This window comes from Sorex fumeus, unplaced genomic scaffold (genome assembly GCF_029834395.1).
Source record: "Sorex fumeus unplaced genomic scaffold, SorFum_2.1 ptg000061l, whole genome shotgun sequence".
Lineage (NCBI taxonomy): Eukaryota > Metazoa > Chordata > Mammalia > Eulipotyphla > Soricidae > Sorex > Sorex fumeus.
In genome coordinates, this window is record NW_026606118.1 from 9,558,404 (window position 1) to 9,584,282 (window position 25,879).

The 25,879-nt window shown below is 39.4% G+C and overlaps 1 protein-coding gene across 1 annotated transcript in view; it reads left to right on the forward strand.

The window, feature by feature from the left end:
• The window catches only part of IPCEF1 (interaction protein for cytohesin exchange factors 1), a 110,798-nt gene that overhangs the window by 55,014 nt on the left and 29,905 nt on the right, over positions 1-25,879 (forward strand). The window contains exons 7-8 of the mRNA XM_056126315.1: positions 1,309-1,397; positions 15,969-16,329. Coding sequence (XP_055982290.1) covers positions 1,309-1,397; positions 15,969-16,329 — 450 coding nt within the window. The remainder of the gene's footprint in view (positions 1-1,308; positions 1,398-15,968; positions 16,330-25,879) is intronic.

A 25,879-nucleotide genomic window follows, 5' to 3' on the forward strand; every position in this document is an offset into this window, starting at 1 on the left:
CATCATGGTTTAGATGGATGACTTTCATCCCACTATTTCCTTTTTGATGTTTTCATATTTCAATCAGGTGTGTGCTGAGATGTGTTTCTCTATACTTATAAGGTCAGATTGGGACACAGAACGTTTTTCTTTTTTTGACACAGACCATATGGTTGGTAGCTTCCAGGGTTCAAAGATACAAGATTCTAGTTCTTCTTAGTTATACAATCAACTCTTTATTAATGAGATGAGGGAGGCTCCCAGGTCCTAGGGTTTCAGAACCAGCATTATTTTTGAAATTCTCAGACTCCATACATTTTAGAAAGGGGAATGAGAAAGGTAAACTCTTTGAATAATACATAAAAATTTCCCATTTAAAAGTAGAAAAGTGATACCTAGACTTAAAAAAACAAATAAGTAAAATATAATACTGTGAAATCATGTAAAGACAGATTACACTGTTCTAATTAGTACCTTAAAACCCATTTCCATAAAATAAATGTTATTGTATATTTGAGATGTTTCTGTAGATTACAAGGGGGAATAAAACAATGCAAAAACATCTGCTTATACTGCTATATAAATTCTTGGATAGACTTCAAGTGAGTTTTCGGCTTCATTTTTCATCCTAACCCGTGGAGATCTCTGGATACTTGGTTTAAACTACCCTGCGGACTGAGTACCACTTTACTCTGTGCTCAACTCTGATAGCTTTATTACCCTTCTAATTTCAGTTTATTATGGTGCAGATGATCAAAATTAATCATTATTGGCGCGCATATGCTGCCTGAGCCCATGTGTGCTTATGCCCTCATGACCGAGCATATGTGGTGCCCGAGTACATGTGTCACCCGCATCTCCCCTCTTAGATGTGTACTTTCATGCTTTCATGTCTAATGCTAGGATGTGTGTAGGGGCTCTCTCTCCATCCGTGGAGAGGCCTGTGTTCTCTCTTGAGTACTCTCTCTTTCTCTCCCCTACCACACCTTAAAAATCCTCCAAATAAAATCTATTTGTTTCAAAAAAATTAATTATTATTGATTTCATTTGCCTCTAATATATGACATACAGCTTTATTGAGGAATTATTTTATTTTCCTTGTGATGTGGTTAGTCCTCTTCCTGTGAACTGGACATTCGTTAAGGACAGAAACTTATGGGGCTGTTTATTCCCCCTATTATGTAATTTCCTCGTCAGGTTAGCCAATAAATAAGCAGCTACTGAATTGGATTGAAATTGTAATGCAAGATGGAAAATAACCTATGCTTATGAATTATGGAATAAGTGATGATGGCGCCAAAACATTAAACAGTTTTGCTTTTGTTATAGAATGCTACAGTGAGAGTGAACAGGAAGATCCGGAAACAGCAGGGGAGACACCACCTCCTACTCACTCTTCAGAGACTCCGTCCCCTTTGGTACGTACCTCCAAGCTCAGTCTGTTGGTTCTGGAAAAAAATGTATGGACAGTATGCCATTCAGCTGGGTTGAGGCTCCCTCAATTGACACATTTCGAAAATACACGAAATTGAGGGAATTGTGAAAGAGAAAATGCAATTCTAAGGTTGCTGGTTTTGAGCTTTTTCCAGTTACTCACTGATATGACAAACTCAGAGTGTGTGGGATCCACAGATGTATCACATTAAGGAGATTGAAGAGAATGCAAAGGAGTTCTGGGTGGTGAGCCAATGCCTATAAAGACTTATTTTATAGTCTGGATATGCCCTGATATTACTCAGGAAGATCTGAAATTGCCTAAGTGCATGCATCATGACAATGTAAAATGAAAGCAAAGGGGATGAGCAATATATATCAAGTGTAGGAACAAAATTGTGTATAAGCAGTAAAGAGAAGACCAAGTTTGATTTTTAGTGCTTGAAGCCTCCAGAATGTGTTCAGATTGTGAATGTATTTTATTTATTTATTTATTTATTTATTTATTTTGCTTTTTGGGTCACACCCAGCAATGCAATGCACAGGGGTTACTCCTGGCTCTGCACTCAGGAGTTACTCCTGGCGGTGCTCAGGGGACCATATGGGATGCTGGAAATTAAACCTGGGTTGGCCGTGTGCAAGGCAAACACGCTACCCACTGTGCTATTGCTCCAGCCCCCATGAATGTATTTTAAAACTCTGGAGAGTTGCTTTCTTTTTTGGATTCTTGTTGACTTTATAGTGATAGTTCCAAGAAGATGTCAAACAGGATCTTTGAGGAAGTTGATTTGCAATTTTTTTCCCTTTATTTTATTTTATTTTTTTTTAAAGTTGTAGATTTACAATTTTTTGTGCTTTGGTTTCAATTATACAATGATCAGATACCCATCCCTCCACCAGTGCCCATTTTCCACCACCATGGATAATATCCCTCCCATCCCCATCCCCCCATCCCCCCTGTCTCTGTGGCAGGGCAATCCCCTGTGTTCTCTCTCCTTTTGGGTGTTGTGGTCTGCAAAAGAGGCATTGAGTGGCAAACATGTTCAGTCCATAGTCTACTTTCGACATGCATCTCCCCTCCTGGGAGGATCCTCCAAACATCCTTTATTTGGTGCTCCCTTCTCTATCTGAACTGCCCTTTCATCTAGGATACCCGGCTGGCCTCTAAGTTATGGAGTAATCCTCCTGGTGCTGATCTCAGCTATTCTAGGGTATTAATCTCATACTTTGTTACTTTATATCCCCCAGATGAATGCAATCTTTCTATGTCTATCCCTCTCTTTCTGACTCATTTCGCTTAGCATGATACTTTCCATATTGTACCACTTGAATGTAAATTTCATGACTTCATCTTTTCTAACAGCTACATAGTACTCCATTGTGTAGATGTACCAAAGTTTCTTTAACCAGTCATCTGATCTTGGGCATTCAGGTTTCTTCCAGTTTCTGGCTATTGTAAAGAGTGCTGCAATGAACAAACAAGTGCAGATGTCACTTCGACTATACATTTTTGCCTCTCTGGGATATATTCCCAGGAGTGGTATTGCTGGGTCAAATGGGAGCTCAATTTCTAATTTTTTGAGAATCGTCCATACTGTTGTCCAGAAGGGCTGAACCAGTGGATATTCCCACCAACAGTGAAGGAGTGTCCCTTTCTCGCCACATCCATGCCAGCATCAGTTGCTTTTGTTCTTTTGAATGTGGGCCAGTCTCTGAGGTGTGAGATGGTATCTCATTGTGGTTTTGATCTGCATCTCCCTGATGATTAATGATGTAGAGCATTTTCTCATGTGCTTTTTTGCCATTCGGATTTCTTCTTTGAGAAAGTTTCTGTTCATTTCATTGCCCCATTTTTGGATGGGGTTGGATGTTTTCTTCTTGTGGAGTTTAACCAGTATTTTGTATATCCTGGATATCAACCCCTTGTCAGATGTGTATTCGGTGAATATCCTTTCCCATTCTGTAGACTGTCTTTGTATTTTGGTCACTGTTTCTTTGGAGGTGCAGAAGCTTCTTAGTTTAAGATAGTCCCATTTATCTATCTCTGTTTTCACTTGCTCGGCCAGTGACGTGGCATCTTTGAAGATACCATTAGCTTCAATGTCATGGAGGGTTTTGCCAACTTTATCTTCAATGTACCTTATGGTTTCTGGTCTGATGTTGAGGTCTTTAATCCATTTTGATCTTACTTTTGTACATGGTGTTAGGCAGAGTTCTGAGCCTATTTTTTTGCATGTAGCCGTCCAGTGATGCCAACACAATTTATTAAAGAGGCTTTCCTTACTCCACTTCACATTACTTGCACCTTTATCAAAGATTAGATGAGCATATGATTGAGGGGAGATGTCAGTGTATTCAACCCTGTTCCACTGGTCTGCAGTTCTGCCTTTGTTCCAGTACCATGCTGTTTTAATTATTACTGCTTTGTAGTACAGTTTGAAGTTCGGGAGGTTGATTCCTCCCATTTTCTTTTTCCCAAGAATTGCTTTAGCTATTCGTGGGGGCTTATTGTTCCATATAAATTTCAGGAGTGTTTGCTCCATTTCTTTGAAGAATGTCATGGGTATCCTATTTGCAATTTTTATACCAACTATATGCCAGAACGTGTATAGGTGAATTCAGTGTCTATAACCATCGAACGCCTCAAATCCTGAGAACTGTTATTATTTAGTCCGCATTTCACTGATTACTAATGTGGTCAAGCATATTTTCATTTATACAGGCCATTTCTGTTCTGTTAAGTGTATGTAACTAAATCTTTTTGGATCTCTGTGTTTTTACAGTGTTTTTATGGATTTTATTATTCTCTGTTAATCCTTTGCTAGTTAAAAGTGGGGCAGATATAATTTTCCACTCCATGATTTAATTATAATTAATTAATTAGTTATTGTTGGTTTGAGGGTCACACATGGCAATCCCCAGAGTTTACTTCTGGCTCTGCACTCAGGAATTACTCCTGGCAGTTTCAGGAACCAAATAGGATGCTGAGAATTGAACCTGGGTTGGCTGCATGCAAGGCAAGTGCTCTACCCACTATACTATGACTCCAGTCCCTGAATGTTTTTTTGATGCTTTATTTCATAGTTTCTTTTTGTAAGAAGATGGATGTTTTTGATTTCAATGTATCAAATCTATATCTTTTATTGTGATTAGAGCATTTGTTTTTGGTTTAAAAATGTTTTGCAATGTAGGTCATAATGAAGTCTCCATTGAGATTGTCTTTTCATGGATAGAATACCAACATTCAGAAGGGTAAAATGTCTGGGTCACATATTAATACACACCTGAAATGGAAACTTCAATGTGTCTAGTTTTGTAAAGTATGGTTTCCCACTCTCGTGCTCCATTCACCTATCCAAGAACTGGGTGTTTAGGTGACCAAATTTCCTTCAATTACTACTTCTTTTTATGCTAGACTATTCTGTTTTGTATAATGAAGCTTTCACCTTTGTGTTTTTCCAGTTAATAAATATAGTTTATTTACAAAACTCTATTATTAAATGCACTTTAATACTTACATAATGTAAATAATATAAGTATTAAACTGTTTTTAATAGTGTCTCATAAGCAGGTACTGTTTTTATATTGCTAATGGAATTGTGGTCTCTTTTCTAATTTATTTGGCAAATAAAGAAGTAAAAAGAAATAAGTATTTATTAAATAAAAATGTTAATAAAATTCTCTCTAAAATGTAATTAGTCCAAATTCAGCAAGATATAAATATAATTAAAGTTTGAATATGGTAAAATTTAGATTTTGAGTGAGAATTGAAGTATACCTGTTTATAACCATAACTTTTTCTATCATATAGTGTTTTCTTCTTTTTTAAAATTAGGTTTTGCATATAGGAGAGGCTTTTAAGTTCTCTGTTATTTAAATGTTGGGCTGGAGCGATAGCACAGCGGAAGTGCGTTTGCCTTGCGTGCAGCCAGCCTGGCTGAACTGGGTTCGATTCCTCCGCCCCTCAAGCCCGGCAAGCTACCAAGAGTATCTTGCCCGCACGGCAGAGCCTGGCAAGCTACCCCTGTCATATTCAATATGCCAAACACAGTAACAACAAGTCTCAAAAAAAATGGAGAGGTTACTGGGCCCGCTCGAGCAAATCAATGAACAACGGGAGGACAGTGTATGACAGTGTTATTTAAATGTTAGGATTTGAAAGAATTTTCTAGACATGCTCAAACTGATTTTTTGTTGGATTATCCCTTATTTCACCCTATTACTTTGTAGGAACAATGCATGTCCCTTGTTAACATAACAGGAAAGCATGTATTTATAATTTCTTACTAATTTCTCACTGTGGACACAGTATATTTGTGTGCTTATCTTCTTTTCTCTGTGTCTTTCCTAATTTTAACCAATACCATACAAGATTTATTTGGTCATCCTTCATTTCCTCCCAGAAATTTCCTCTCTCTCATTGCTCCTTTTCCCTGTATGTTTAGTTTAGTATCAAGATACCACTTTTTTTTTTTCATTAAAGAGTAGCAAACAAGTATGGCCAATTGTTAAAAGCATCATCGGGCCTCTATAGTCGTACATTTTAAAAATTAATTGTATTTGTTTATTTGATTTGTATTTGGGGGTCACACTTGATGGTGCTCAGGGACTACTCCTGACTTCGCAGGCATCATTCCCAGTAGAGCTCAGGGAACCATGGATGGCACTGGGGATTGAATCTGGGTCAGCCACATGCAAGGCAAGTGTGCTGTCACCACTGTGCTATCTTTCTGGCCCCAAGACGTCTACTTTTTAGAGGAAAAGCAACCAAACTGTCCTCTTCATTGAACGATCATGGCTCCAGCTATCATTATATAATGACAGATTTACCTGATGTTATGGTGATATGTTTTCTTCAAAACCTGTAAATGAAGGGATGTTTATGAGGTCAGTAAATTAGGTCACTGAAGTAGGAGTCATCTTTGGAATTTTCCCAGTCATCAAATATTATTTCTTCAAAGTTCTAAGTGGAGCATTCTTTGGATGGTCAATTAAGGCTAACATTTTTGGGGAAAATATTTGTAATAGATAAGTGTCAAACAATTAGATTATATTTTTCTTGGAAACAAAATATGTTCCTCCTGCTCACATATTTCCCAGCATATTTTGTTTTTGTTTCCTCTAGTTTCTGAAAAACAGACTTGCAAGACACTTGACTGAAATAACATTTAAGTTATTTACTTAAATAGATGGAATTAATCATGATAACTATTTATCGAGTGTGTGAATAAAATTCTTGTCTGGCTCAGTCTAGCATAGACTCTCCAGAACTGAGTTATACAAGCGTCTGCAATTTTTCCAAGTTCTTAGCTACTTAAACAATAAATATTTTGGATAATATTTCGATATTGGACTAATGAACTTAAAATATTTTTCAGGAAAAATTTCTAATGATTTTTTAGATAAATTAAAAATTTAATTCAAAGATGTGTCCTTCTAAGGGCAAGAGAGCAAAGGAGAACATCAAGACTTTTGGAGCAGTCTAATTGGATTTTTGCTTCCAATGTGTTAGACTGTAGTAAACAATAAAGGATGCTTCAGGTCTTCACTGAGTGCATAAGTTTTAGTTATGTTCCTTCCTCTTGAGAATGCTTCACAGGATGGTAATGAAATGGAGATCTGCTTATTCACAAAAATCTTAGAAAGGGGTGAGGATTTTGACAGGCTTACTGAAAAAGTAAATAAGTGGGACTTTGTAGATTTCAAATGCTTTGGAAGATGATTTGTAGAAAGTCCCATCCATGATTCTATAGAGCTCACAAGTAGCAACAGTCATAAACATGCAGTTCTGCTCAGGACCCGGAGTATCAGGGGACTGTGGGGCCACCTCTGGGGAGTTTGGGAGACTCCCAGGTTACACCAACAATTCTTGGGGGATCATGTGATACCTTGGATCAAACTTGACCCCTGTGCTTTCTCCAGGGTTCTGTTCAACTCTTCTAAATATCTGGGAAACACTGACAAAACGAATAAATTCCTTCCTGAAGACAAAGTTTTAATTGAGCGAGATTTGTAATGGATGATCAAAATATTAAAAAACATTTTTTTAATTTAGGCAGTAGAATTTACAACGTTTTTGACAAATAGAATTTTAGGCATAGGGTGTTACAACTCCAAACCGACCAGGAGTACTTGCATGCATCCACCTGTGATCTCTGGTTTCCTCCCATCCCCAATCCTCCGCCTGACTCCTTCAAGATAGCACTGTAGCTCTGTCCTCCCGATGTTCATCGATTTACACAAGCGGGCACCAGTAATGTCTCATTGTGAGACTTGTTATTACTGTTTTTGACATATCGAAAACTCCACGGGGAGCTTGTCAGGCTCTGCAGTGCGGGTGGGACACTCTCAGTAGCTTGCCAGGCTCTCCAAGAGGGACTGAGGGATCGAACCCTGATAGGCTGCGTGCAAGGCAAATGCCCTACCCGCTGTGATATCGCTTCCTCAAGATAAATGTATAAATATATATATATCTCATAATCTTGGTGTTTGGCATTGAGATGATTTTTAGGCTGCTCAAACCCACTTTTACACCTTTACCTCCTGTTTTCCTGTTTTCTTGGTTCATCTTCCATTGCCACTGTCCCCAAGGACCTGCAGTAGTAGTGGCCTAATTGTTGAAATAGTAGAAAAATTTTTTTCTATCTCTGTCTATAGCACAGTGGTAGGGCATTTGCCTTGCATGTGGCTGGCCCGGCTGAGCCGGGTTTGATTCCTCTCCCCCTCGAAGAGCCCTGAAAGCTACCGAGAGTATCTCTCCCCCACAGCAAAGCCTGGCAAGCTACCCATGAAGTATTCAACATGGAAAACACAGTAACATCAAGTTTCACAATGGAGACGTTACTGGGCCCGCTCGAGCAAATCGATGAACAATGGGAGGACAGTGCTACTCTGTCCTTAATCTCCTTCCTCTTATAATCCGCTTCCAAGTCAGTCTAAGTGTGGTTGTCTGGTTTTAATTCACTGGTGTAAGACCTTTTAGTGAATCCTTGTTGCTTATCAGATTAATTCTTAACATGTAGGCTTGAAAGTGAAGTTTGGTTTGATTTCAAAATGTCATTCAGTTTTGTCTCTCCTTCCTCCTTTTGTCATCAGCCTAATAAATTGCTCGCTGCTTTCCAAAACTTTCGCGCTTCTTGCAACTGTAATTGCAAATTTTCTTTACTTGCAGAAACTACTTAACCCATCCGATGCTACCTTCTTAATGTCTTTCAAAACCTACCTAAAGTGTCTTTCCTTCATAAAAACTTCTTTGAAAAAAATTATTATTTTTTATCTGAATCACAGTGAGAGGCCCAGTTGCAAAATTGTTCATGATTTGATTTCAGTCATATAATGGTCCAATACCCATCCTTTCACCAGTGTACATTTCCCACCAGCAATGTCCCTATTTTCCCTCCTGCCTTGTCCCCTTCATAAAAGTTTCCCCTGCCTTGTCATTTAAACTGGGATGATCCAGCCTTTTCAGCGCTCTACTGTAAGTCACTATCCTTGTGCGAACTGTTATTCTCTAGATCTCACTCTCAGAGAACCCGGCAGGCTACTGTGGCCTACTAGATATGGCAAAAACAGTAACAATGATAGTCCTCACTCCCCTGACTCTGAACGAGCCCCCAAATATGCCATTGGGCTATACTAGCACGTGACAGGGACGAATGGAGACATTACTGACACCTGCTCGAGCAAATCAATGAACAACGGGGTGATAGTGATAGTGATCCTTGCTTTATTTACAAATATTGTGCACACCATTTTTATTTAATCATTAAATTATTACAGTCAGAAGCATAGCCAGTATCTTCAGTTTTGAGGGCTCTCGGGTGGGGTTTGGGGTGGGAGTACAGCCCCAGCTGTGCTCAGGACTTATTCCTGGAATTTTGCTCAGCAGATTCCCGAGGTGCTTAAAGGGTCATGTGCGATTTCAGGGAATAAACTGGGGTCACTGCATGCAAGATACGCATGTCAGTTCCATTAGTATCTCTTCAGCCCCTATTAAAGCGTTTATGTCTTCTTCTAGAACATATTTGAAGCTAAACATTTATTTATTGGCATTTTATTCAAAGGTGTATGGTGATTACTTTATCCATACCGTTTACCGATTGGTTGCTTAAGAATATTTATTCACATGAGTAGACATGACATTATTTATGACATTATTTATGACATTATTCATCCTTCTCACCTTTGAGAAGGATAATTTTGTTTGACTCTCATAAAAATCCTGTTTTTATTTACAAAGAAGGCAAATTCTGGAGCAGTCAACATCATAGTAACATGTATGCACTTAAGCCAACATTTTATTAAGGGTATTTTGTGCTCATTTGCTCCTCTGGAAAGATCTGAGTCAAGCTGATGATAAAATTTTTGGTGTATAGACTCTAAAGCAGACGTGAGAGTGGCTGGTCAGGGGATGTTGACCTGAAACAGACAGTTTCTTCTCTTTAGCATTGCCAAGGGCTGGAGCGATAGCACAGTGGTAGGGCATTTGCCTTGCACGCAGTCAGCCTGGCCGAGCCAGGTTCGATTGCTCCGCCCCTGTCAGAGAGCCCGGCAAGCTACCGAGAGTATCTCGCCCTACCGAGAGTATCTCGCCCGCACAGCAAAGCCTGGCAAGCTACTCGTGACGTTTTCAATATGCCAAACACAGTAACAACAAGTGTCAAAATGGAGACGTTACTGGGTCTGCTCAAGCAAATCGGTGAAAAACGGGAGAACAGTACAGTAAAGCATTGCCAAATGCTAAGTTTTGAAAATGGCAGAATAAATTTGTGATTCAAAGAAACAGTCTCAAGGACCAATACATTCTATGGAGAAAATAAAATGTGACAGAGTGGCTGGTGCTGGGGGTGGTGAAGATATTGCTTTGTTTATCATTGTCAGGAGGAAAGTCTGTTGAGAAAGTGACACTGGACTAAGGACCAAAATTCTGGGCAGGAAGTGGCCAACCCCAAATCTGCAGGAAGTGCCTTTAGACAGAAGGAATCAGGGATGCTCCCTCAGGAGAAAGAAGGCTAGTATAGCTGGAAAGGAGAAGGGAAGGGGGGAGGTGGGAGGAGATATTGATGGGAGGGTAGGGGGTCTTGTAGATCTTGGCTATGAGGAAGGCAGGTCGACTTTTCTACTTGTGATGGGCAATCACAGGAGGGTTTGCAGCAACAGAATCACATGATCTCTAATATATTTTGTCCTAGAAATATTCTAGCCATTGTTTGAAGATGGAATGTGCTGAGGAAAGAGTAGGAAATAATGGGACAAGAGAACAAGACTTAAAGACAAGGAAGCCTTGCCAGGAGCTTAGTTTTCAAGGTCATACAGGATATCAGAGGTAGAAGGGAATAGATACCACAGGGTTTTAGGGCTTTAGGCTCAATGGCTTTTACTAGCACACGATTCAAATAAAACCATACTACTTTTTTTAGGGCTTAACTATAATTGAATGGTTTGTTTTTCTGAGTATGGCCAATAAAAGGAAAGAATAGCCCATTTAATTATATTATGTTTAGTCTTACTTTAGTCCTTTGTTTCCATACACATATGGAAACAAACGTTGCTTCAGACCAATGTTGTTTCAGAGTTCTATGTTGACTCACTTCTTCCTAATTACAGGCTTTGGATGGTCATTTTAAACACTTTTTTTTTCTTTCTACACTTGTGGTTTTGCAAAGCAACTCAAATAAAAGGAGTTTAGAGAATTAGCAACCAAACTCACATTCTACAATAAGGGCCAGAGCAATAGCAGGTGAGGTGTTTGCCTTGCTTGCAGCTGACCCAAGTTTGATGGATGGGACCACATATGCTCTCCAGGACACTGCCAGGAGCTGTTCCCTAAGCACGAAGTCAGAAAAAAGCTCCGCACACAGCCAGATGTGGGCCGGAAACCAAATGCAAAACTAATCCAAGCTAAAAAAGATTCTATAATAAAATATATAGAAAATAGGAAAAAGCAATATTATTTTTAAATTTTCATCCTAGACATTCATTAAAATGAAGATCATTAAATGCCTTTTATTTTTCCTTTTGGGGTCACACCTGGCAATGCATAGGGGTTCCTCCTAGCTCTGCACTCAGGAATTACTCCTGATGGTGCTCAGAGGACCATATAGGATTGCTGGGAATTGAACCTGGGTCAGCCGCGTGCAAGGCAAACGCCCTACCTGCTGTGCTATTGCTCCAGCTCCTAAAATGCCTTTAATGTTGTCACTTAGAAATAAAAATCTCAAATAGTTTGTTTGAAAACAAATAAAATCACCATCCATTATTACACTAGAATGGATAATTTGGGAAGAGATTCTGAATGCCTATCACGGGAATATGGTACTCAGTGCTCTCAGATTCTGGGATTAGAAAGAATCACCCAAGGTATGTTACAAGGAATTTGGGGATCTCTTCAGTCAGAGAGGGAACCACTCTGGGCTGTTTTTATCTTTCTTTCTTTTCTTTCTTTCTTTCTTTCTTTCTTTCTTTCTTTCTTTCTTTCTTTCTTTCTTTCTTTTTCTCCTTCCTTCCTTCCTTCCTTCCTTCCTTCCTTCCTTCCTTCCTTCCTTCCTTCCTTCCTTTCTCTTCAGTGAAGCATGACACTTTTTTAGTGAATGAAATTTACTTAGAAAGACATGAGGGGACAGAAAGAGGAAATACTTGTTCAGGAAAAATGCAGGGTTTCTCTGAAGTGGAAAAAAAGCAACAATGAGACAGAGGCAAGCAAGTGATCTAAGGCACAAGGCAAAGCACAAGACCAGCCCAAAGACCAGCCTGGGCTGCGTGTCTCAACACAGCTGTCTTTCTTGAGCACTCCTGATTGCTGATTGCTGCTAATTTGTTAACAACTATGTGTCTGGGACTGATACAGCAAATGCAAACGCAAAAATGGTTAAAAACATCCTGTTCTCAAGGAATTCACTTAGAACGAAGAACAGGGAAATTAGAGATTACAGTAGTCAGATAAAATGACATTCCACCTGATAGGATGGAAGTGATCCCAGAAGTATCAAGGAAGTCTATCTCCTCGCCCTGATAACCCACGAGGGAAGGGTCCCTTCAATCAGATGAGATGAGCAGGGAATGCCGAACAGGGAGTGCCTGCCCTCATTTCTACGTTCATTGGATTTGTAAAGAGCAGTAAGAGTCTATACATAAGTTCCCAAAGGGGGAGCATGGAGAGAGAGAGAGAGAGAGAGAGAGAGAGAGAGAGAGAGAGAGACTGAGAAAGAGGAAACAGAGACAGACAGAGAGCGAGAGAGACAGAGAGACAGAGAGAAAGAGAAGAGAGAGAAGAGACAGAGGCAGACAGAGACAGAGAAAGAGCGAGAGAGAGAAAGAGAGAGAGAGGGAGAACAGTGGGCAGGGCCTTTGTCTTTCAAGAAGCCAACCTTGGTTTGATCCCCAGCATGCTAAAGGGTCCCCTAAGCCCTGCCAAGAGTAATCCCTAAGCAGAGAGCCAGGAGTAAGCCCTGAACACCACCAGGTGTGACCCCCCCAAACAAATAAAAAAGTAAACAAAAAGAAAAGAGTATTTACATGGATGCTTCAAGAAGATATTGAGCTAAAAATTGTTTTCTGGCTAGAGAATGGTGGAAACAATGACCCAGGGTTTAGCACTTGCAAAGAGATCTATAAAGCACATGTCTGCGAGTTCTATATTTGTTAGAAGTTTCATTAAACTTCTTCTGACCAGATTCACATAATCTTTCCCTTCTCTCCTATACTTATCTTCATTTCCTTTCCCCCTACAATCTTCTCCATTACAAAAGTAAAATAAAGGTTGTAGATTTCAAGTGGTGCTGGAGAAAATGGATTGAAAGCACAAGAATATGCTTTAGAGGAATTTCTGATGCTCATTCTATGTCTTTTCTTCATCTCTTGAGCACAGTTGTAAGGTTCAAAAAGGCTTTTGGAAATGCTACAGCAGCTGACTGCAGGATTTTTTACTTTAGCTCAGATCCCATATTTGCTGTAATCAAATTATAGTTGTATCAGCAGGACAAACAGGAAAAGCTTGTTCTTGGTCTCTTTCCCAAAAAGGAAGTTGATCACTCTGCAGCCAAGACTTACTAAAATAACTCACAATAGGGGAACGTGTCAGAACTGCACCTGAATGATATTTTTGCTTAAATTATTTTTTAGATCCTGTTAATGCATAAGCAGTTCTTGGCATTTACTTGGCGAGTTTTGAAAGTATACATTACTGTCTATAGACAATTTAGGTTTTAGTTAGTGAATTACAGATCTTTGGTGTTTTAACAGTTAGATGACCTGAGTAACTTTTTTCCAATTAAATGTTGGATTCATAAAAATATATGATTATTATGTAGGTAACATAATTACAGTCATCTTAACAACCATGATTTTAGTGCATACAGTTACTGCATGTACCTTCAACCCCAGCACCAAAATGTCTGAGATAGTCTCAGTGATAAAAGGTAATTGGTTTCCAAGCTCATTGACATATTACTGACTGAAAAATCTTCATGTCTGTGCTAGTAGATGATTCTTGCAATGGATGTGTATATTAACTAGATATGTAATGACTTCCTACTAAAAGGATATTTTGTGATTATCTGGCTGTATCTACACTAGCACCCAACTGGGCAGCCAATTTGCATTCTTTCGGTAAATATTGATTGTTCCCATTAGAATTCAGAGCTCTGAATCTTTAAAACTTGGGATCCCATGTCGGTTTGGAATAAAGTCAACCTTGCTGAGTTAGTTGCAAAGACTCTGAGAAAGCTTCTGAGGTTATGAAGAAGATCTTAATTTACTCTTTGACTTCTTCCTTCTAACACCCATCCCTCAATCTCTTCCTAGACATTTTGAATGCTTATAATTGACACAATTATCCTCTGTTGGGCCTTAATGAAACAGAACTATAAAATACTTTTAAGTCATCAGACATAAAGGTGACCCAGGGAGCACTGGCATCTTGAATTTTGGATTCTGTTGACCAATGCAGTTAAAAATGAAGGAAACACATACAGTTGCAAAGTTATTTTTTCACAATGTAGGACATTAAAAAAACTCAAATAGCAAAAGTTTATATAGACTACACCATTCTTCCCCCAGAAGCAATTTTTTAACATCAAAGTATAGCAATGTCAGTTCGTTCTTCAAGCCTGTGTTCTCCCTGGAACACGTATCTCACTTGCTCGGCACGATGCTTCTTTGCTTGCTTACTTCCACTCTGGAGAAGCCTGTGTTCTCTCTCAAACATGTACTTGTCTCTCTTTGTCTCTCTTCCTCCCTTCTCACATCTTTCTAAATAATTTAAAATAGAAACTACCTAGCTTCATCTAATATATATATATATATATATATATATATATATATAATGTAAATTCTCAGAGCAGATGTAGTCCTTCACAAGAGAGAACAATTGGTAATGTTAGGTTGATTTTTTTTTTCTGTGTCCAGGTGAAGAGTTTGTCTATGACTGCCTCTCACCTTTAGGTTATATGTTATGAAAAGCTTAGCATCATTCCACTTCACACAATTTTTGGTTTCTCGTCAATGAATAAAGAGCCTAAAAATGCAAAGTGAAGTCAGTGAGTATGAAAGAGAGACACAATAATCTCACTCATACGTGGGACCTGAAGGGTAATAGTAAGATGGCAACAAAGGGAACAAGATGGAAGAACTAATCCACACTATTGAGTTGCTGCCAGGAGCTTGACAGGGAGAGCACTGGGGCCCTTGTGGGAGAGAGGTGGGTACACCGTGGTTAGGTACGGTGTTGGAATTGTATGCATGGGAAACCAGTAATAACAATATTAAAAATTAAAAATTTTAGTCAATAAAAAATTAATTAAATAAAAGAAAATGTATTTTTGTCTCCTATGGTGAAAATTGTTATTTTAATTACTGAAGAATAAGTAGATTTACATTTTTTAATTGATTCAGAATCTGTGATTTGCAATACTGTTGATGAAGGTCTCTCATGCTAATAGTTCCAATATAGTACCCAACACCAGGGAACACCTCCAAGTCCAGATTTTTATACTTTAGTTATCTGCCAAAACTGGTCATGTGCTAAGGAATGTATGAAATAAATATTTGAAATACATATGCTTTACCCTTATTTCTGATCTCCACTTAGCTAAAATCATTTTGCTTCCTGTCTCAACTTTTGTTTTCTTTCCCCTTATGACTTTTCTTAAGACATTTGACTCAACTAGTGAGTGATCACTGATAGGTTGAATTCTAGTTTGTTGATTGATTGTTTAACTGATTGTTGAAGGTGTCTCAGCATTTCAAAAAATTACCCAAAGGGATCTTTTCAATTTATGGAGAGTTTTGAAGAATGAGGAAAAAATCATAATTTTCTATTCATAAAGCAGAAAGGTCAATGTATGCAATTGATATTGAAAAATGGTATTATGAGGAATATCACACAGATATAAATATCACTTTGGGTGTTTTTTTCCCTTTTAAGTCTCTTATTACTGGCCACAGTTTAGAGACACCAGGGCCAACACTTTCATTGAAAAGAAAAGTGAGAATGCTTATTTGATCATGGGTTTATATTATTCTTTTTTGTTTTGTTTTGCTTTTTGTGCACAAAATAGGCATTTACATCCTCACCCAAACCAAGTGAGACGTCACGTTCTTCCTCTTCCTTGGAGAATGTAACGGCGACAACCCCCAGTGGGTCATCTTCCTCGTGCCCGAGAGAGAGGCAGTCCTGGATTGCTATTGTCAACAGTTCTGCTGCTGAATCTGTAGGACCGCCTCTGACATTAGCTGTGCAGGTTCACTCACCGGCACCCCCAGAAGCAAACAGTCACCAGGCCCTGGAAAACAGTCTTGTCACATCAGAAAGTGGATTTTTGAACTCTTTATCCAGTGATGACACTTCTTCATTGAGTAGTAACCTAGACCATCTCACTGTCCCAGAAAAGCCTGCCGGATCGAGGACAAGAGACACAGGTAAACCAAGACATTACTCACTTTTTTTTTCTTTTTGGGTCACACCCGGCGATGCATAGGGGTTACTCCTGGCTCTGGCAGTGTCACTCCTGGCGGTGCTCAGGGGACCATATGGGATGCTGGGAATCAAACCTGGGTTGGTTGCATGCAAGAAAAAAGCCCTAACCACTGTGCTATCTCTCCAGCCCCACTCTCTTTTCAATAGAGATTGTATACATGTTAGATGGAACCTAATGTACATTGGACAAAGGAAATTTTAAAGCCATGAAATATCCCAAAATTATTAAACGGTCAAGTGGAACCTAGTCCAAGAGCTTTCTGTGGAGGAGTTTAAGTTCAGAAAATTCTAGTTTCAAGGGCATTTCTTACCCACTGACCAAATGCATAGAGCAATAAGGCATTGATTACAAAAATAATGATACTTCTACACCAAATCTAAGATAAAGCTCTTCTTTTGGTCCCATGCCCAATGCTCTGAGCTTGTGTTTAGATTAGAATTTTGATGCTCCAGTCACTGTACCAATAGTTCCAAACAAACTTAGAGCAAGCACTATATCCTTAGGACAGAGCTAAGAATGTGTTCTTGCTAGTCGGCTTTTCAGTTGTCTGCAGTCCCTGGGAAGATATATAATTTGTGTGCTTTTGCAGGACAGTAATAGAGCTTTTAAGCAAAGGATGACTTAGGCTACTGAAAAGCATTTTCAGACTTAACAAAGAAAAGAGTTAATGGGGTGTAGAATTAATAACATGAGCTTTCTTAAAACTCTGTGATAATTAGCTTTTATTCAGACTAACTTAAAAATTAATTTTCTGCCATGAGTCTTTTTTGATGGTCTATGCTTTGTTTATTCTGTTATAAAATGAGTTCATCTTATGTAAGACTCTCAGTAATGTGAGAGTGATGGGTCTGGTTTCTATTATTTTGCTTTGCTGGTGAGTAAAAGCAGACAGTCTAAATCCATGGATGTCTATTTAGATTGACCCAGTAATTGCTCTCTCCTCTCCACTAGCCTATTCAGACAAAGTTTCTGTAAGGTATTAAATTTTGGAGTGCTTCTAAATAATCAAATACTAGATTTCAGAGTCATGTAAGTAAAGAGCTACCACTTCAGATCCAGGTGTGTGTGTGTGTGTGTGTGTGTGTGTGTGTGTGTGTGTAGTATTTTAAGATATGCTAGAGAAGAAGGACAAGCGAAAAGCACAGGATCATCTAACTTATCTGTAGTAAAGGTAAAGGTAAAGGCCCTCCCGTTGATCGTCGATTTACTCGAGCAGGCCCAGTAACATCTCCATTGGAGACTTTGTTGTTACTGTGTCTGGCATATCGATCTGTAGTATATAGAAGAAATGGATGAGTGAATGCAATGTTTGAAAGGGTGGATACCTAGATAACACTTGGCCCCAGAATATAGGAAGGAGAAAGGCAGAGGAGGGAAGAAAGTAAGGGAGGAAAGGAGATGGTGGGAAGCAATGGGGAGCAGCATTCTAGGGGATCTGAGTACATCAGTGCTGTAAAGGAGTAGTAGGAGTAGTAGCACTGTAGCACTGTAGCACTGTTCATCGATTTGCTCGAGTGGGTACCAGTAACATCTCCATTGTGAGACTAGTTACTGTTTTTGGCATATCAAATATGCCACAGGGAGCTTGCTAGGCTCAGCCGTGCAGGGAGGATACTCTTGGTAGCTTGCTGGGCTCTCTGAGAGGGACAGAGGAATCGAACCCAGGTTGGCAAGGCAAACACCCTACCCACTGTGCTATCGCTCCAGCATAGTATAGCTAAATCCTGGAGCTATATCGCTCCAGGAATAGTATAGCTAAATATCCAACCCACAGTCAACAACACTGAAAACAAGAGACCTAAACTTCAACAACCAAATTAAAAAAAAAAAAAGTCTGTCAAAATGGCAGGATAAGAATGGTGGGTAGGTTGGGTAGGTAGGTTGGTATAAGAATACAGTATGTTTTAAAACCCAATGATTAATAACTTGGTAACTCATGAGGTTTTAATAAAATTTTAAAAAGATGCTAGGGTGGGCCATGTACTCAGCTAACCCTGGTTCGATTCCTGGTGCCACATATAGTCCCCGGGATACCTCCAGCACTCCAGCAGTGCTCCCTAAGCACAGAGCCAGGAGTAAGCCTTAAGCTGGGAGTGTCCAACCCTCCACCCCCGCCCCCCACCACCCCTGCTAAATATGCAAGGAATTCAGCAGTCAGGGCTCATACTTTGCATGTGCAGGGACAAAGTCCAAACCCAGATATCAGGAGGTGTAGTCCTGACCGGCGCTAAGCTCCACTAGAATGGTCCTGGTAGTCTCTAGCACTGGGCCTGAGCACCTCTGCCTCCGCGGGCTCTAGCATCGAATTGTCTGGCCTGATTGACTCAATATTGCTACAAGTGGCTCCTGGTGCCCTCTTGAGTACTGCTTGGGGCCCCCCAAAATGTGACTGTAAAGGCTAAGACTGGGAACTCATTTTCAGACCACAGCTGTGGTGATCACTTCTGTAGATGTTTAATACATTTTCTGTTAGTTGTCTGCTTGGCCTAACCTCTGATGGCATTTTCACTGGACACTTCCAATTTAGGACAGAAAAATCTTTTATGTTAGAAAAAGTGGAAAGAATAAACTCATCAGCAAATTAACCTACAATAAGGAGAGGTGAATGAAGTAGAATAGGGAGGAGAGTGAATGGGTCAATGAGGAACCTGGGAAATCAAGATTGTATTGTGAAGAGTGGGACAGGCTGGCCTCTGGCTTGTGAAGTTCTCTTCTATAGAAGTGTGGGCTCAACATGTTTCTCTTTGGAAGTACATAATTGGTGCAAAATTTGAAGCCAGTGATGTACTTAAAAAGATAATAGTTTTAGATTCAGCATAAGAACTTTAACCTTGAGACCCATACAGAAAAGAACACGCAATTTGGAAAGTCAGACATACTTGTCACTGGAATTACTTGCTCATTTCGATACAATTTTGATGAAGAATTGTTTGCTTATTGCATACCTTGATCACAATCTTTTTCTCTTACAAAGATTATCATGCTGGAGAGAGAATTTAAGAATTTTGAAGTAGATGCTAAATAAGTTGATGCTTCAAAGACTCACTTAGAGGTGGGACTGGTGGGGTACAACAAATAAGAAACTTAAAAGCTTCCTGCACACCCTTCAAAACTAGTACTGACAACAGAATTTCATCTGAATTCTTCCCCAAGAGATGATCCTGCAGACTGAATTCTTCTTTAGAATGAAAACCCTGAAATTCATGAGAAATGTTCCCTTTGCCCAATGACATATTCTGGGAATACAAAGGCATCCAGTCCAGGAAGAGTACTGATGAATAACTTATTTATTATTTATTTATTTATTTATTTATTTTGCTCTTTGGATCACACATGGCGATGCACAGGGGTTACTCCTGGCTCTGCACTCAGGAATTACTCCTGGTGGTGCTCAGGGGACCATATGGAGTTCTGGAAATTGAACCCAGGTCGGCTGCATGTAAAGCAAATGCCCTACCCTGCTGTGCCATTGCTCCAATCCCAGATGGGTAACTTTTTTAAGAGTAAATTTTTAATCTTAGAAGAAGCCTAGGGCACTGCGGTTCAGTGTTTTATTTACTTGTTTATCTTGGTGGGGGTTTCCTCTGCAGTGCTCAGGTGTCCTGGAATCTGTCCTACAGATAATTGTTCCCTTGGTACAAGCCTGATAATATGATGTTCCAGCCTGAATATAATGGGGTTATCTGGACCATAGAGGTGCTCAGGGGACTGTAAAGTCCTAGAAATTGAAAATAGGTCCTGTATCTGTAAAGCATAGATTCTACTCCTTTGAGCTATTTCTCTGGCTGTGGCCAGAAATATTTTTTTAAAAGTTTAAAATATATAAAAATATCCAGTAAGTACAGAATGACCATGCACAATTATGTAATTCATCAAGTAACTTAATGTTAAGGTATTAAATTGGTACAAGAGGAAATTATATAGCAATAATTTTCACTTACTGATTTGAGGGAAGTTATTATATGTCACAATTTTTTTCCTGCCCAAGTTTTTTCTCTTGGGGATTTGGTTAAATTACCAGAAGAGTTGCACTTCACTGTAGCACTGTTCTGTTGTTCATCAATTTGCTCGAGCGGGCCCAGTAACGTCTCCATTGTGAGACTTGTTGTTACTGTGCTTGGCATATTGAATACGTCACGGGGAGCTTGCCAGGCTTTGTCATGTGAGCGAGATACTCTTGGTAGCTTGCCAGGCTCTCTGAGAGTGGCAGAGGAATCCAACCTGGGTAAGACGGGCCGGCCGCATGTGAGGCAAACGCCCTACCCCTGTGCTATCACTCCAGCCCAAGTTAAACCACATAAAGTCATTGCTTTGGAAAATGCAAACTAGTCTTTGCTTGTGTTTGTGATGACTTATTGGTTAGTAGCAGATTGTTTGTAGGGCATTTTACACATGTACATTGGAGGAGAAAATATTTCAATTTTGTGACCATCAAAAATTATTGCTATATATCTTCCAATTCAAAAGTCCCTGAAATTCCTGTGTCTGAAATATTGTTCAGGATGATTTTCTGACAGTGATTGACGTTTAGACATGGATAAAGATATGAGTTGGAGTTTTAGATTAAATCCCAGTCTCAAGTTATGTTTGCTGGAGCAAGAGGCTTTTATCCTAAAACAGATTTTGGTATAAGTGAGGGTGGGGAGTGGTTGGACTACATTTGGTGGTGCTCAGGAATTACCCTTGACTTTGTTCTCAGGGATCATTCTGAGTGGGACTTGGTGGATAGTTTGTGGTACAAGAGATCAAACCTGAGTTTTCCATATGCAAGGCAAGTGCCTTACCTACTGTACTATCTCTCTATCCCCAGAAAATATGCCTAAAAATTAATAACTGCTCCTAAATCAAGAAGACAGCATTATTATAGCTTTCTTTTCATTTAGGCAATGAGAAAAATATTTGGTATTTGGTATACAATTTGTTTGGCTGGAGTGATAGCACAGCGGTAGGGCATTTGCCTTGCACGAGGCCCACCTGGCCCACGCAGGTTCAATTCCTCTGCCCCTCTCAGAGAGCCCAGCAAGCTACCAAGAGTATCTTGCCTGAACGGCAAAGCCTGACAAGCTATCCGTGACGTATTTGATATGCCAAACACAGTAACAACAAGTCTCACATTGGAGACGTTACTGGGCCCACTCAGGCAAATGGATGAACAATGGGAGAACAGTGCTATGGTGCTACAGTGGTATACAATTAAAGTTGTGATAAATTGTGTTCAAATTGTGCTAAAGTCTCTTACTGAAGTTAGAGAGAATTTTAGGCATTTCTTCCCTAACGTGTGAAAAGATTTTTTAAAAAATGAAGTGTGATAATTGATTTCTGTTGCTTTTCTACATTGGATATCATAGAGTTGCTTAATTACCTGTATTCTTGACTGAATATTTTCACAAAGTGCAATGGGTAAAAGGTGACAGGATTTTCACCTTTGACAATTTATATCATTTTTATTCTTTGGTCTTCTTGTATATTATGAGAGGTTGTTTGGTCCAGGATTGTGTTTGTAGTATGAGGGGACACATTACGTGTCTTTACTTACGTTTTGCTAATTGTGTAGAGATGATTTCATTTGCATTTACTCTGTGAATGGAATGTCAGGTCCCATAGCTCAAGCAGGCACCAGTAACGTCTCCATTGTGAGACGTTGTTACTGTTTTTGGCATACAATGAATATGCCATGGGGAGCTTGCCAGGCTCTGCTGTGCAGGTGAAATACTCTCCGTAGCTTGCCAAGCTCTCCGAGAGGGGAGGAGGAATTGAACCCTGGTTGGCCGCATGCAAGGCAAACGCCCTACCCGCTGTGCTCCTTTCCGTCAGAACCCATTTCCAGAAAAATGAAAAAAGAACCATTAATAAGGCTAGTACCAAATTTATGTTAATAAATTATGAAACACAAATATAGCCATAGTGAATATTCTACATGGAGGAGAGGTAGAATAACAAGCATTTTTAGGGAAGTTGCTAGAACAGTCAGGGTCCTCAGGAATGTGACATCAATGAGCCTGATTTTTGGATTTGGCAAAGTTGATATCTCTTCAGGATTCAAGAAGGTAAGAACCAGGTAGACTATTGAACTCCCTTAAATTTAATATTATTTTTATTATTTTCTGGGGATATAACATGTATTCCTGTACTTTGTGCTAATGGGTGTGCAAACACAAGCGAGATACAACTTCTGGTCTGAATAGATTATTTTTAGCTTCTAATGGAGATAGTGAGAAAAATGAGCACATTTAATAAAAGAAAAAGAAATCAGAGTAAAATAAGTTTCAAAAGAGAAAAACATGGTTCTGGAGGGATTAACAAAGGAGTAAGAACCAATGTGGCAGCAACTGTGGCGGGGGGGGGGGGAGAGAGAGAGAGAGAGAGAGGAAATGGAGCAGGGGATGGGACAGTAAAGAAACTGAAAACTTGTCTAGTCATTAGATCATCTGTAGGCATTTCTCATCAGAGTTTCATGCAGTTGGAACCATATTTTCCTGTGCTTTTCTATGTATTTTGATACTTAAAAAAGTTATAACACTTAAAAACTTTCTGTTGACTTTAAAAGATAGGGTAGACATAAAGACTGTGTAATACCACTTCTAGTCATGTATGCCCCCAAAACAAAAATGTTATTTTGAATACACACACACACACACACACATACACACACACACTTGTATTCACCCCTGTACTTGGCACAGTAGCCAAGATATGAAAACAATCCAAATGTCAAACTATATATGAATGAATCAATAAGCTGTGGTAGATATACACAATGGAATACCATGCAGCCTTAAGACAGAACAAAATCATGCAATTTGCAGCAACATCAATGCAAACAGAGAATATAATAAAAATTCAGAATAGACTTTCTCCCATTGGGACTTAAATATACATATTAAGATAACATCAAAGGTCCAAAGACACCAAAATGAGAGAAATGATCCACACAATTGAACTGGTGGTTGGGGTGATAAGGTGTTGTATTGGGATCCGTGAGGGGGGACGGAGGGAGTAAATCCAGTGGTGATGGGTGTGGTGTTAGAGTTATTTGCATCTCGAGGAGCCATTATTAGCAGTATTGTAAACCACAGAATCTTGATCAATAAAAATAAATTAGGGGGCTGAAGCGACAGTATAGTGGGAAGGGCAATTGCCTTGCATGCAACCAACCCGGGTTCAATTCCCGGAATCCCATATGGTCCCTCAAGTCGGCCAGGAGTAATTCCTGAGTGCAGGGCCAGGAGTAACCCTTGAGCATCGCTGGGTGTGGCCAAAAAGATAAACAAACAAATAAATAAAAGTTGGGTTGAGAAAGCAAGGGAATGCAGGAAATAAACCCTAGGAAATTTTTGTCATACCTGGACTGACAAAGGAAGCCACAGTGAGACTAGGAAGTTTCTCTAGTTTCCTTTCTGAGTCGGGACTAGTCATTGCTTTCGTTTCTCAAGCACTTAATTTAATCCCTAGATCACCATCACTGATTCTGATTTTTCTTTACAAACTATGATTTCAGAAGTGATCTGAAAATAGGCGCACATACATATCTTTTCCTGAGGAGTGGACAGCATGTGACCAAGGCATGAGGGACAGGAATCTGCCCCCTAAGGGACACAGTCAGCCCTCTGGGTTCCCATCGTGAGGGAGAGGGAGTTGCTGAAGAGCTGGGGGTTAAGGCATGGCACCTTCTGATTGCCTTTTTTAGCAAGATTGTTGTGGTTCCTTTGTGAAGACTGATGAGAACAGGGTGTGCAGAGAGAAGACTGTTGCTACAAGTGACTCTAGTACAGGAGTTGGAGTTTGTCAGCACAGAGTTCGGTTCTCACTGTAGCACCTCATAGTCTCATATTCAGCAGTCACCATTCTTTGTGGTACAATTCTCCAGGAAACTTTTGGGTTTGATTTTTATTTATTTTAAACTTTTTTTAAAATAACTGAATCACCATGAGATACACAGAAACAAAGCTGTTCGTGATTGGGTTTCAGTCATACAGTGTTCCAATATCTGCCCCTTCACCAATGTACATTTCCTGCAACCAATGTCCTCACCCCCACCCTTAGTCAGTGGGGCCATCACTTTTATTCTCTCTCTCTCTCTCTCTCCCTCTCTCTCTCCTTTTGAGTGTTATGGTTTGCAATACAGGTACAGAAAGGTTATCAGGTATATCCCTTTACCTCCTCTCAGTACTCAGTTCTTGTCTATAGTGATCATTTCCAATGATCATTGTCATAGGGGTCCTTCTCTAACTTAACAGCCCTCTCCCCCCCCAACTTGTGGCAAGCTTCTAACTGTGGACCAGTCCTCCTGGCCCTCGTTTCTACTGCCCTTGGGTATTCATTTCATACTACATTTTTTATATCCCAAAAATGATTGGTACACTCATATACTTCTTTCGTGTGTATGTGTGTGACCATAATTAATCTAAAGGTTGTTTGCTTTATTACTCAAAAATTGTGTTTTTCTTATTAGTTGTTTGTTATTTTTATTTTTCACTTAATAAATTGCTCAGTCTTATGGATTTTGTAGCCTTATTTTACTTTTTGTGCGAACTGGTTAAATGATTCTCTTTTCATTCCTACTAAATATATGTAGGTTCTGAATATATACTTTTTTACTATAACTTGAAGTCTGTATAATATAATACTAACATTCTAACAAGTTTTAAGTGTAAAATTTTAGAGCAATTTAACTCTTAATTTCTTCTTTAAGCCAACACAATTTTACAAGATAATTTTATATTTCATAGTTAATGAATATTTTCATAGTTAATCATAGTTAATGATTCTATATGGAGATCACAAGAAGTTAATAATGCAGTTTAAAAAAATTAAGGTCATTTCAGATTAAAAATGTAGGTTTTTTAATAACAAAGCCTGGTCCAGTTTCTTAAGGATACAGTTACACAATGTAGGCTTCTGTGCGTCCCAGTTCTGAGTGACTTTTCAGATCTACAGATTTTTTTTGAGAGCATAGCCTTGTATTTCACACTATTTGCTATGGAAGGGTATTTTTAATTTCTTAAAAATTTTATAAAGCAGTTCACAATGTTTGATTAAATTTAATATTCAAACACCAATCCCACCACCATTACACCTTCCCACAACCATATTTTGGGTGTGTCTATCCCGAACCCCAATCCCTGCCCAAAGCAGAACCTAAATAATATAATATTTCCTTCCAAGATTGGTTGGCTCCTACTTTGAATCCCATCAAATGTGGTGTGATATTCTTGGAGTATGGGTAGGGTGTATCCTATGAGGTGTCTGGGAATAGGTTCAGTTGTGGGTGAGGCTTAGCCCAAGCATGTGGAGAGCAGCCATGAGCATGGTGGCAGTTGAGTTCTAGAGGTTTTCAGCTGCCTGGACTGGGTCCCTTGGGGTGGGAAGTGGTCTCACTGGAAGGGTGGTTTTGAGATGTTCACAGTCTTACTGTCTTAGATTCATTTGCTTAATTATATCTCCCTGTCCTTCTTGTGACTCGGAGTACCTGTCTTTTCATTAAGAATGAG